Here is a 14,634-nt window from a genome sequence, read left to right as displayed (position 1 = left end):
GCATCCAGAGCAAAACAAGAGCGTGAAGAGCAGTTTGTTCCCAGGCGGTGTTGTAGCGCCGGTGTTCTGAGCGGGCTGAGACCAGGGCATTTGCCCGGTGGGGCGCTCGTGATTTTTCGTTTTTATGGGCCGATGGGGGTTTATTTCTTTTTTTTTTTAACGATATAAATGAATGGTGGTGGATTGGCCAGTTGGTCATGATCGAATCTGGGCTTGACCAGTTACAGCAGAGGAGGTCGAACCTTAAAGTTGAGGTGAAAAGGAACGGGATTTCATAACTACTTAAGCTAGAAAGTTACTAATTCAATCATGAAACTGATCAATGATCAGCTGATCGGCTTTTCTCTCTGCGCCAGAAAGAGGGAACCAGCAGATGTAGCGCTAAACAACAGCAGCACGTTTAAGCTTGATCAGCTGTCGGTAGAATTTATTTAATATTAATTTCTAGTATCAGCTGATGTTTGCTGGAGCCACAGCTGTAAAGCTGCTGGCCATGATATCGGTTTGGATATGTGGTGAGAGGGAAACATGAAGATGAAACCAGAAGATGTCCTTACTGAATCATCAGAGCTGAACAGGTGATGGAGAAACAGGTTTACCTTTTAGGTGACATGAATGAGTTGAAGGGAAGAAATGAACTGTTTCTGAGAGACAAATAACACCAGGATCCATACTTTTCTTTCTTATTCTCATTTAAAATGTCTAGTTTTTAATAAATATTTATCTGAATCTTACAACCAAAGTTTTCATCTGATGTAAAATGTGTAGAAATACATTATTGTATTCAGTAAATATTAAGTATACTATATTAAATAGTATGTAATATCTAGTATATAGTAAGTTATAGTATTCTTTCCTTTGGGAAGGTACCATCTGTGCAGTCTGCAATTCTGTTGAAGAAAGATTTTGAATCTATTTGATTACAGGAGAAAAGTAATAGATTTCTGTGCATTTGTTTGATACGTGCATTAAATTAAAATCAGTTTTGTCAATTAAGCATCTTGAAACAGAGGGTGGGGGAGTGGTTCCCTTTTTTTTTTTTTTTTTCTTTTTTGCTGGGAGTTGGCAACCCTGTTAGTTAGGTATATGTAATTATAAATTAGGTTGTTTTATATTTTTGCTAAAGACCGTTTAGAATACCAGAATGGGGAGGGTGGTGTAGGTTTAAGTTTATTATAAAGGCTTTATAGCATGGTGGGCTTAGTCTTTCTCTCTTTTTTAGCCATACCCTACAACTCACCACTACTTCTGAGATATAGCATACCACAGTTGCAATAACGCAATAAAAGCTAGATCATGCTCATCAATTAAAGGAAAACTTAGCAGCTTTTGTCTAATATTTAAAGGAGAAGTCTAGTTTTGAAATAAAAAAAAACAAGAAACAGTTTAAATGTACACAGTCAGCTTTAATTCGAGGGGGCTGAACAAAAATATTCCATTCACAGTTGAGGAATTACATTTACATTTATCTTTTTATGAGTAGCTCCTATTGTCAGAGGCTCAAATATTATTCTACAATTCATTCAAGCGTTATAACAGATGTATGATCCCTTCATTATTTCTTCATAAAATAAGCAGGTACTTCTGTGCAATGACAATAAAGTTTTACTGTCTTCTAAAAGGTCTAGAGTTGATTCCAAGTATAGTATTTACATCTGCTAGTTGTTTATGTGAATCCACAATGTGTGGACACAGGATTCACACATTAAGTCCAAGTTAAACAGTCAGTCACTAAGATGAAAGCCAAAACAGATCCATCACATTTAACTTTAGGAATATTAGGACATTGGCAGTGGCTAAGTCAACAGCATCTGGAACAAAGAAAAACTGGAAACATTTTTAAGTACAATATTATGGTGTTTTAGAGTCAGACAGTCAACTCAGTTGAGGTGCATTTCCCATGGTAAAGACAACTAATGAACAAAAAACAACTGAAGACTGTTGCAGTAAAGCACTGGGAAACATCAGAAATAAGAAAAAAAAAACATTCTTTCCCAATGCAAAGACTTAGGTGTACAGTAGGTGTGGTCTTCTACATCAGCAAAAGAGCACATTGGGTGCAGTTCCTGTCAGCTAAAAAAAAGGCAACAGAGGCAACAGTTTCCATGAGGTCCACAAAGTTCGACAAAGGGTGACTGGAAAACATTGCCTGGTTTTACAAATCCCTCCTTGGTGCTAACTGAATATTGTTTATTGTTGCTGACCGTGTTCTGACCATGACTCTGGTGTGCACAATGAATCTTCTGATAAAACACCAGAGTCACAAAGTTCAAATCTAGCTTGACAGTGAGTTCACTGTACTCAAATGGCCTCAGAGTCACGAGATCATAATCCAATAGAGGACCTTTGGGATGTGGTGAAACAGGAAAATTCCCATCATGAATATTTAGCCAGCAAATGTGCAACAACTATCTTATGCTATCACATCAAATGGACCAAGAAAATGTTGCATCTGTGCTCTGAAGGAAAAAGGAGGTCCAACTTGGTACTAGCACAGAATACCTACCAAGGTGGCTGGTACGTGTCAATAAAGCAATTAAAACAACCAAAACTGCCAACAGTTGTGTAGATCCCCTGCAAAAACTCTCCCTCATTATGAATTCTCATACTGTGATGTTGCCGGTAGATTCGTCTCATTTCAGCAAATCTTGTAGTTGATTTTATTGGATTTGTGTCTGGGAAAACTGATGGCTGTTTCCATGTTTCCACTTCTTCCAAGTGGAAACATGGAAACATGTTTCACTATCACATGAAGATGAATTTCAAGATGCATCCCAGCAAGTATCCCAGCAGAACAATAACTAACTTATAGTTTAATTGGTCTGCTACTCCAGCACCCACAGGACCCAAAATTCATATATATAAAAAATATACCATCCACTTTTACAGTCTTTTTGTTTTTTGTTAAACTGCATACCAATTACCAGGGGCAATAAGCATACCAATGTTAGACCAGCAATAATACAGCTGTAAGTTTTACAACAGTTTCAGCACATATGGTGCTTAAACTTAATTATCTACCTATCTATCAAGTTTTTTTCCACAAAAAGATTTTTTACAAAATCTCTCAGGATAAATCTGTACATACAGCAGAAAAATCCATGATGTAATTATTCACAACTCATTCAACAGTCAGTAATCCATGCTTTCTCATCAACATGGCTGTCATGGGACATTATAGTATTCCCTGAATGGAGCCAATAATGCTGCCATTTCTATCCTGTGCTTTTCCAGCTTGGAAAAGTCAAAAGGCCCAGCACGAAAAAAAAAAGTAATTTTAAGGATTAAACTCGGATTTTCACTTCACCATTATTCCATCCATCCATTCACTTTATTCCACTTATCCAGGGGAACACCAAGCCATTCCCATGCCAGCCGAGAGATATAATTTCTCCAGCGTGTCCTGGGTCTGCCCCAGGGCCTCCTCCCAGTAGGACATACCCAGAACACCTCAGGCATGAGGCACCCAGGTGGCATCCCTGTCAGAACCACCTCAAGTGGCTCCTTTTGATGTGTAGGAGTAGTGGCTCTACTCCCTCCTGAATGGCCGAACTCCTCACCCTATCTCTAAGGGAGAGGCCAACCAACATTTGGAGAAAGCTCATTTACGCTGCTTGTATCTGCAATCTAGTGCTAGGTGAGGGTAGGGATGTAGATCAACCGAAAATTGGAGGGGCTGATTCTCATTCCTGCCGCTTCACACTTTGCTGCGAACCACTCCAGTGCAAACTGGAGGCCATCACCTGATGAATTCAACAGAACCACATCATCTGTGAAAAGAAGAGATGAGATTGTAAGACCACCCAAGTGGAAGTCTTCCACCACTTGGCTATGCCTAGAAATTCTGTCTATAAAAATTATGAACAGAATCGGTGACAAAGGGCAGCCCTGGCAGAGTCCCACTTATTACCGGGTGTGTGGCCCAAGCACTTGCAACAGTTGTAAAAGGAACGAATGGCCCATACCAATGGACTTGATGGACAAGTCATCCCTCTCGTCCCCAGACTCTACTTCCTCCACGGAAGATGCGCCACTGGGATTAAGGTGATCCTTTAAATATCTCTTCCACAACCTGAAAAGATCCTCAGTCGAAGTCAGCAGTGCTCTACCTGCACTATACACAGTGCAAGTAGAGCACCGCTCCCCCTCCTGAGTTGCCTGACAATTTTGCCAGAAATTCTTGGAGACGGTCCGAAAACCTCTCCAAGCTCCTCCCCCACCTGCGTTTTTGCTTCAGCCACAGCCTTCAGCCATAATTGAAATAAAAAATAAATATATTTTCAAAAATGTAGAAATCAAACAGCAAAATTGTTTCTGAAAGCTGTAGAAAAAAAAAACTCACTTAACTTAACTAACTCAGTGAAAGAACGGCCACTCACTCATTTATTACTAAAATAAAATAATTGAAGATTTCATTTTTTACATAGATATTTTCATTTTTCACAATTATTGTCAATGCATGTTTACTGGTACATTCTTATTCCTTATATAAGAAAATATGACCACAAGAGCATTTTTATAATTTATTGATGTAACTGCAGAAACATCAGGCCAGCTCAGCCCCTGGAAAGAGGTTGGTGAGCCGGCCTTCAAACACTGCAGCAGATAAACTTCAGATTTTACTTACAGAGAACATGTTGACCTACCACTCACACTTGATAACATATGCAGACTTTTTTTTAAACAGATTTTGGGTAATGTTATTATAATGATATTTTCTATTAGCTATGCTAACTTCATGGTGTGGCAAGTCAAAATGTTTCAAGTAATAAAAATTTGACCACTGGGTACAACATACAACATGGACAGTGCTGGAATAATATTTCTTGTTTGTTTGATGTTTGCTTTTGTGTAAAAGAAAAATAACAATGTAGATCTTCACACATAAACTGTTTAGTGTATAAAATGAATGAGAACCCCCCAAAAATGAAATTAAATAAATAATCGATTATTTATTTTTATTGACTTGTCCATGGTCCTAGTGTCCAGCGTAGTCTTTAACGTCAGGAGCCACATTTCTGCACAGCTGTCTCTGATGACGTCCCCGGCCCTGCTGCTTCTAAGACGCCTTCATCAGATCCTGGGCTCAGTGATGCAGCAGAGGCTTTTTCTCTCAACCCCTGCCCCGCTCTCTTTCCAGCTAAGATGACAAGAGAAACACATGGGAGTCAGTGATATTTACAGTGTAATGCTCCTGCATAAATCTACACGCACACTGTCTTTACCGCTAATAACCCTAATCTCATGCTTAACGATGTAATGTCTTAAGAACTATGTTATATGTGCAGTTCACTGGTAAAAATAAGTGTTGCTTGTTTACTAAATTAATGTTTTGCATAAGTGTAAGACAAAAATGACTCATTAGAAGGAAAAATAATAAATAGAGGCACAGTTCAGCTAACATTTAACGAAGATCTGCGACATCCACAGTCATAGACAGTTTGAACTTTTTTCCTGCTTGCAGTTTATTTCCATTAGTTGGTTATTATCTTACCTATAGCACTACATGGTGTCAGGATGGGCTTCTCCTGTTGCTCTCCTTCAGCGATGGAAGCCCGGATCCTTCTAACCACGTAGATGCTAGCTGCAATATGAAACAACAACACAACAAAACAACACGATTTTCTATGAGTATGAGTGTGCTTTGTGTAATGTTTTGTTTTGTTGTACATATTTGTCTATCTATACGTGTGTGTATATAAAATATATAATATATAAATATACAGTCAAGCCACATGTATACACTGTATATACAGTCACATAGATAGGTAGATCTTATTGTGGAAAAAATGTAAACACCGCGTGGACGCGAAACGGTTTAACAGGGATTTCAGAAAAGTCTCCTACCTTTTATTAGCAGTCACACCATCGTTTCTGTCCAGTGTCAATCTGTACTTTTCGTAAACTTCTCCGTAACAGGTACACACAGCTTCCTGTGTCCGCGAATGGTTATAAAAGCTCACAACCTACTACATATTGTGCCGGAGGCGGGGCTTCAAGAAACACTGCTTTCTGATTGGCTGAGCTGTTACGAAAGCTGAACATGTAATGAAGACGATGTGCGATGAGCAATACCTGTGCAGTGGTGACATAAGAATGATTATACAGAATTGGGGTTGACGTAACATTTACAGGATATCTAATAAAATATAATAATAATAATAATCTTTACTTATACAGCAACTTTCAAAACAGATTTTACAGATTTAATAGAACTACAAATTCAAAAAAACTAAAAGGGTAGGCAGGCATTGAAGGGATGTCACCAAAAAGAATACAAATATAAACAAATACAAGCGAGTCTATTGAAATGAGCTTTAAGAAGCGATTTCCTCGGGTGGATCATTTTAAAGTTGAGGAGCCCTGATGGCAAAAGTAGTCACCTCTAGGTTTAACTCTTGATTTTGGAACAGCTGTAAGTGCTCTGAATGTGGATCCAAGACAATTCAGGCTGTATCCCAATTCAGGGTCTGCAGCCTTAAAGGCCGCATTTTAAGGCCGATTACGTCACAGCGACGCGACGAAGACTGCTCGAAATGCGGCCCTCAAATGCGTCCTTCATTTCCCTGAATTTTAAGGGCGTGGCGGTGTAGACTTCGTGGCCCAACATATCCCAGAATGCATAGCGCGGCGGTGGGTGTGGATAATTTTGCTGAAAAAAAAACAAAACAGCGGATGAGGGGCCCCGAAGAGTAAACTTTAAGTAAGTACTGAATATTATGTGACTTATTTATGTGCAAATGTTTAATAACGAAGAACATTAAAACATTACTGTTGGCCACATGTCGGCAAAGTTATGTGACATTAGTGATGTTTGTACTAACTTGGTTTTAAAGCCTTTACTTTAAAATATACGCCGTTCAATAGCTGACCTTAATCTTACAGAGAATGATCAAAGCTCATGTAGAAACAAGCAAACAAATGAACAAAATATGTTCTTCATTTCTGTCAAACAATGCTGTATGAAACGTTTCCAGCTGTTAGTATCTTGGTTGCTAGGCAACCTGGGCAGCGCGACGGAGGCTAGACCGTCCCATTTCACAAGCCTCGCACTTCCGGCCTTAGCGGTCTTTGAGTACGTGGCCCTTGTGGACCGTTAAGGCTGCATACGTTAAGGCTGCAGACCCTGAATTGGGATACAGCCTCATGCTCATATGGGGTCAATAACTGTTAGCAGCTTGGGGCCAAATCCAGGAGACTTTTAAGTGGCCAGTAAAATATTAAAATAAAATAACATGTGCAGGAGGCCAATGCAGAGAACCCAGGAGAGTGGCGTTGTCTAGTAGATACTAGATAAAACCTTAATCAAGCTTCATAATTATGCACAGTGTGTGGTATATAGGAGTAAATAAAAATCAGGGTGATCCATTTAATAATTTATTGTCATTCACATATTGCAATTTACAGAGCTTCATTTATTCGAATCCAATCCTAACAAACAACATTTAGATCCAGTATTTGTGTCCCAACACATCTGTAATCTAGAATAGAAGCACGCTGAAGTCTACTTGACATCTTTTTACAAGAGCACAGCCGTTTCTCATACAGTTGCATTTGTATATTCAATATATACACATAAAATTTCATTTAACTTAAAACTGTTTCCCACAGAAAGAAAAGCACAACAATTTCACAGAGAAACCAGATAAATCTCCTTCTTTCATATTACAATATATTTTTTACAACAACAACAAAAAACAACTTCAATCACCAAGAAAAACAGATGAGACACAGATAGTGAGTGGTTAAATTTATAAGCAATGCTGTGAGTTTATAGAGAGGAAGTTTCAGTTTGTTCTCCCAGGACATGAAGAACGATACCGCTGTAGATAAACTGAGGAGCCGCTAACGAAATGTTAATATTTTTGTAGGTTCTGCAGCCAGAGTTCTAAACAAAGACGTGAGTGGTATTATGGTCTTCCTCCCATCAGAGTCTCACAGTTTATTCACTAAATGAGACCTCACACAAAACACAAACATTCACTAGAGGGCTCTAAGGGGACAACAGGAGATTTGACAGGCAGAACTTAGTCCATCCTGATCTTCTGATTGGTCATCCTGTAGATGATGCTGTCGTAGCCCGGGTCCATGTTCCACAGGTTGTAAGCGACGACGATGACAGCGAGTGCGAGAACGATCATGAGCCACAGCACGATGTTGAAGACCACGGCGTACTCGACGTCGTACTTGTGAGCCAGGTTGTAGAGGCTGCCTCGGTTACTCTGAAAAATGTTTGCAGTAGTCAAGAAATTTAAAACAGCTATTTGGAACTAGTTTAAAGTGTCAGTGTCCGCAGCTAAGAAACAAAACAAACTCAGAATCACCACACAGCTGAATGAACGCCTCTCGAAAAGAAAAGTAATTTTGCTGCTATTCTCTGCTACATGACGCAGACCTCTAAACTACATGTGTTACAGAAAATGTGCTTGAAATGTAAATAAACCCATTCTAATTTGGTACATTTATGTCATGTTCAGGAAGTATCTCCTCTGGCATATATATATATTAAAAAGTAGGTTGACCCAGACTTACAATCTGTCTGGATTCCAGGATTGAGCGGGACTTCCTGGTTAAAGGAGCTTCAAAGGCCTTCACTGTAACGACCTCCACCACAGAGCTGTTGCCATAGAGACCATACACATCCTGCCCAAACTGAAATGAAAAAACAAAAACGCACACGGTTAAAATGTGGTTAAATTGTTAGCTGCAGAGGCGTATCGCTTCTTCAGATCTTCTTCTAACCTTCTGAAGGACAGAAGCGAGAAGGGCCGTGGCATCGCGGTACTGAGGGGAGTCTGGACCATAGAGCCGGCTCAGCTCCTCCAAGCCAGACAGCTCCAACGAGTACAGGTCAGGGGAGTGGTCCTTAGCCAAATGTCTGTGTCTCTGCAGCTACAGGAGGGAAAGAAAAGATTTGCGTCAAACACAACTCTTTTTTCCTTTTTTTTTGTAAGTGGAAAGAATTGCTTCAGTCCGAGGGAACAACTCACCAGAGCGGTGATATCATGCAGTACTTGGACTTCAGACAGGAAGAGCAAATCGGCCTAACAAAAATAAGAATAAAAGGGTAAGAAAGGCAAAGGAAGGAATTTTGGTTAACTAAGGAGTAAGAACTAGAGATGGCACGATACCACTTTTTTATGTCCGATACGATACCGATATCATAAATTTGGATATCTGCCGATACCGATATGAATCCGATATAGTGTTTTTTAATCAACAAAACTGTTTTTTTTTAAATATCTTGCTGAATTTTGTATAAGTTCATACTCAAGTTTAAAACAACAACTACACTAAAGCTATTCTGTTATACCTGTATGCAAAAAAAAAAAGTTTCATAGTTCAGCAATACTGATCAATCTAATAAACTTAAACCTACACCATCCTCCCTATTCTGGTATTTTAAAGAGTACTTAGCATAAATATTAAGCAACCTAACTAATAGGGTTCCAACTCCAATCAATTATTTTTCAAGAAATATTAAATAGATTCAACATCTTTCTTAAGCAAAATTGCAGACTGCACAGATGGTACCTTCCCAAAGGAAAAAGTACTATAGCTTACTAGGGTATATATATTACCGTAGACTTAATAGTTTCTATATACAGTAATGGACTTCTATTCCTTTTACATCAAATTAAAACTTTGGGTGTAAGATTCGGATAATTATTTATTAAAAGCTAGACATTTTAAATGAGAATAAAGAAAAGTGTGTCTTTGTGCCCCTTTTCCCTGTTAATGCCCTATCGGCCCCCCTGGCTAAACTTTGCTAGATCCGCCCCTGCACAGTTACCAGCCGTCAGCTACGTAGAAAAAGATCCTGGTGTAGAAAGTAATATTAAATAAATTCTAACAACAGCTGATCAAGCTTAAACGTGCTGCTGCTGTTCAGCCGCTGGTTTCCTCTTTCTGGTGCAAAGTGGGCCAAAAGCAAACTAGAGAGACGGACTCGCGACAGAAAAGCCGATCAGCTGATCGTTAAGCAGTTTCATGATTGAAGTAGCAGCAAGAGGAGGCAGTCGCTCCATATATCGCTTGTTAAGCTTAACGCAGGAATGCTTTACAAACATTCAGAGATGGACTTACACACTTGCTTTACTTCTCTCGGGGATAACTTTGTCGGAGATGAAATGCCGGGTTGCTAGCGAAGCTCCACATGCTATCCAGACCACCGACAGGTCCCGCATGCCACAGCCGCTCTATCACGTGATGCATACTGCTCCGACGTGCGAACGTTCTGAGGCGAGTTATGGCGCGTTGCAAGTTTTGTGAGGTGCTTTCGTGATATTTAATGGATCGGATTACATTTTTTATTTTTCTCCGATATCCGATCCAGTAATTTAGGTCAGTATGGACCGATACCGATACGTAATATCGGATCGGTCCATCTCTAGTAAGAACTAAGTCTTTTGGTTTTAAACGTGGCTAAGAACTGACCTCTGCATTTCTGCTGAGAGAGTTGAGGGGAAGAGAAGACAGCACTGAGCCATCCTGGGACAGACGGGCCCGGATCTGCTGCAACGTGACGGGTAAGTCCTCAAACACAGCATTGGCCTTGCCGAGCATATAGAGCCGCTGAAAGAAATGAAAGACAGGTCAAAGTAAATAACTAACAGTGCCTCAAGAGGGATGTCTCAGATAAGAAGTACATCAGCAGACTTTTATTACCTCCTCACTGGGGGCCAGCTGGAGGACTACAGGGGTGTCCTCAGCAAACAAAGAGTGTACAGTCTCTGCAACACTATCCATGGTGAAGGGAACGGGCTGCAGAAAAGAAGATAGCACCCTCATATACAGGTCTACACTTCTATTTATACCAAGATAAAAAGCTGATGCACAAAAACGGTCATACTTACATTCTCCAGGGGATATGAGGCCACGCTCTGAGGCAGAGCCAGGCTATCCACTCCTCTCACCACAACAAGAATGTTGGCCCGGGGCCGCTGGAACAACGGACCAGCCTGGAGGCCTGGCCACAATAGATCCTGTGCAATTGGACACGCATAGTAGAGCTTAAGCTGGCGTAATTATGAGCTTAGTCTTCTTCTATAACACTAATAAAACTGTGGAGCATGAGTTGAAGTAACGAATCACCTCTTGAACTGAGAAGCCCATGGTTAAAGCCACAAGGTCTGGAATCTTCTCTCCAGAAACCGGCCAGTCACCTTTCTGGAAGGACACAAACTCTGGAGCCTGCAGCACAGTGAAGCTGTCTCCATGGACACCTGAGGGGAAAAACAGCATGACTGTAAATCTAAGTGGAAAAGAATAGGGTACGGTTTTGTTTTTGTTTTTTAAAGTAAGACAAAAAAAAATATCACCACCTACAAATATAATTATTAGCTTAGCTTTCTTTTTGATCCCAATCACCACCAAACTTCAAACAAAACTAAAATAACCAGTGAAGTCACTATCTGTTGCCCGGTGCACTTTCTGTATCCAACTCATTGCCCAATTTTGTATTTTAAAATGTGGCCATTTTGCAATCACAAATTCCCACAAAAGGAACAAAAAGAAGCGTCACATGGCAACATGCACAAGTTTTTGAAAGAATGGCACATGTACTACTTTTTCTGTGAATGATTTAAAAATTAAATTACAACGAATTTTGTCCAATTCTGTCCGGAAACTTCTTTTGCTCCTGTACTGAATACTGACTCAGTGAATACAGCATTACTTAAAATATTTACCATCTAGCAAGAACTTTAGCTATCACCCCTCAGGCTAGTTTAGTGAGTAAGACGATCCAGTCGGGTTACACAGGAATACTTTCTTGTATTGTACCATTTCTTTTACCTGTCACAGATACAGAGTGATTTTTATCAACATATTGACCATTAAGTCGTGAGTTCTCAGAATCGGCTCTTTGAGCACAAGAATGACAACATCACAGAGCGCAAGTATGGCGACGCTCGCGGCTCTCCAACAGATTGCGAATCTGTATCTGTTTCAAGGCTTCAGTAGCAGTAAATCTAGATCCTCTAGATCTATTAGCTACATATGAAAGCAAAACATTACAATATAATTATGAAAAGTGGGACATTACAATAAAATCAAAGCCAATTATGTTTACCAGGGTTAATGACTCCAAGTAAATGTCAGTTTTTCTTACCAAACCAAGATGGCCAATATTTGTTAGTGTTAGAACCAGACTGACACATTCATGGCAGTAAACTGTTTTACATCTATAAATATCACATGTGATTCATAATGACACATATTTCTTTTTTGCTGTTTTTCCAAAGAGGGCAGCATTGTGGCCTCACTGGTTTGTATCCAGCCTATGGAGTCTGCATGGGTTTGCAGATGGTTGCATGGTTTCTACAGTCAAACGACATGCACAGGTTTACACTAACTGTAGGCTCTAGTGTGTCTGTAGGTGTGAATGAGAGTTGTCTGTCTGCGCCTTAGCCCTGTGACAGACTGCAGACCTGTCCACCATGACAATATAGTGGCGACGCTTAGTTGGATATGCGTAATTAAAGAAATTACCTGTTTTGCATGACTCTGCCTTACTGTTCCTACATTATAATCAATCCGGTCCTTCTTGGCCACTGTGATTGCCATTTCTGCTACCCTACTGGTCAGATATCTCTTGAAAAAGACATTTTTAATATACATGATAAATTTACATGGACAAAGAGAGAATATATAAACTTCTACGTCTTCAACCTTGTGACAGGAATGTTCATTCTGGCTCAAAATGACTTGATATCATTCATTAGAGATATGTTTGACATATTATAGGTCAACACGTCATTTGCAACAGTTCAAATGTGGGCAATAATTTTTTGGCAGACAATCACTTTTTGATACAATGGAAGTCCCAAGCCTGGATAAATGGGAGGCCTGGAACGGCATACAGTTTAAAAATCTCTGCAAATCCCTTAGGAATAAGGAAACAGTTAAAAGTATTTAAACAGTGATAAGGCGTTAACACTATAACATTTACTGACTGTCAGCCCTGAGCTGCTGGAGGATGGCGCACAGTTTCTCACTGTTACAGCAAACACAAGAAGCAGCAGCCTGCTCAGTAACTATCGCCCCTCACCTTTCATGTGGATGAAGGAAGAACTCGTGACAGAGAGCTGATGGTGAATAAAGGGGAACCAGTGGCGTAGAGCATGTCACGTGACCACCCAGGCTTCTGTAAAATCGTAACCCTCTACCAGGAAGCCGTATATTTAGTACTTTCTTCATTTTTACATGACCTGGACGGATTTGTCAACCTCGTCCTTACGAATATTAACCACGTCCTCGTCGTCACTGGCAGATTTTAAGAAGCGACTGAGCTATAATCTCCGTTAGCAACAAGCTAACCCTGTGGTCTTCCGCTTGATGATAGTCCAAAGCCGAACAATGATTCTCAGCATCCGCAGAGTTATTATTCCACTTTCCCTCGTTTATATTAGCACGGTCGTACGAGTCTGGCCACAGAAATATTACAATGAGTTAAACGGCAACGCTAACAATGTTCCGGGCTCGGCGAGCGACCTACCATTCAGCGCATATAAGATACTTTACTATTACACGTAAATACGTGGGGGGAGGAAAACACCCCAACACGTCAGTAATGAAAAACTATTATTATGTATTTCTTACCGACTGTGAACAGACAGTAGAAGGTCAAAGTGACGGTAAAAACAGACTCCATCCTTCGCAAGATCTTCACAGACATCTCTCTCTCCTCTACAGCAGCGATCAGCTGACCTGCGTCTCGCTCTTGTAGGACTTCACGTGCGCTACCGCCGCCTGCTGGACTGGAGGGGAAACAACACTCGCTGACGACCAAACGTCGCTGTGATGTTTCTCCAAGGAGATTTTATTACATCGTAGTTATACTTCAACTAAACTTTACACCCTATATACACCTTAATCTTATCTAGTATTTGCTGTGCTTCTGTTTTACTGTATTTCGTTAGCAATTTTTGTTTTATATTGCTTTATGGATTTTATTGCGCTATTCTACTTCACTTGATTCTTTTCCCAATACCGAGCCACTACACAGCTCTTAGGATTCCCCTACGTGCTGAATTCCACGGTAACCTTGACTGTATTCATTTTATTGTTAGTGGTGCAACAAAAATAGTCATTGTCCTAAATTATCTTTCACTGCATGTGTTCTGCATCACCCATTCAAGCTCATTACAATAATTAGAAATAGAGTGTATATTTTAATAATATTTGTATTTTCATGCACTAATATCATTTTATTATTACACTAATATAGCACAAGGTTCAGTTACCTTTGTACAAAAATGCTTAGAAGAATTGTCCTTCAAGGAGCTAATATTTACTGTCTTACTTTAAGTACATTTTTGGAGCCGAGGTATTCTGGGAATCCATCCTACCTGGAAAAACATCCTACCCAATGTTTCTGCGCACAAAACCAACGCCGAATTAACTCCAACACCGGTACCTTTCATGTTTAATTGAGTAAAGAAGTTTCTTCAGTACTTCAGGGTTTACTGGAGTAAAGTTGTTCTGTTTGTTTGCTTTTAACACGGGTATCTGTACTTCAACTCAAGCAAGGAAGGTCTGCACTTTAGCCACCTGTGGTTAACACTGGGTCAACATTACAATGAAGTGAGTGCGATGAGGAAAAAACAAGTCACCCAGCATCTAAAAAATATG

At 40.0% G+C, this 14,634-nt stretch overlaps 1 protein-coding gene across 1 annotated transcript; it reads right to left on the bottom strand.

Annotated features, from left to right (window-relative positions):
• Positions 1-4,510: 4,510 nt before the first annotated feature.
• atp6ap2 (ATPase H+ transporting accessory protein 2) lies at positions 4,511-13,760 on the bottom strand. Its single transcript, XM_026145705.2, has 11 exons — positions 13,603-13,760; positions 11,095-11,225; positions 10,857-10,985; positions 10,669-10,764; positions 10,438-10,575; positions 8,991-9,044; positions 8,743-8,892; positions 8,533-8,652; positions 5,848-8,222; positions 5,495-5,584; positions 4,511-5,140 (listed from the first exon to the last, which is right to left on the bottom strand). The coding sequence occupies exons 1-9, from the start codon at positions 13,676-13,678 to the stop codon at positions 8,028-8,030; spliced, it is 1,089 nt and encodes a 362-aa protein (XP_026001490.1). The 5' UTR covers positions 13,679-13,760; the 3' UTR covers positions 4,511-5,140; positions 5,495-5,584; positions 5,848-8,027.
• Positions 13,761-14,634: the final 874 nt, after the last annotated feature.

This window comes from Astatotilapia calliptera, chromosome 16, assembly GCF_964374335.1.
Source record: "Astatotilapia calliptera chromosome 16, fAstCal68.1, whole genome shotgun sequence".
Taxonomy (NCBI): domain Eukaryota; kingdom Metazoa; phylum Chordata; class Actinopteri; order Cichliformes; family Cichlidae; genus Astatotilapia; species Astatotilapia calliptera.
The sequence above is the reverse complement of the archived record's forward strand: the minus strand, read 5'-3'. Positions and strand labels throughout refer to the sequence as shown.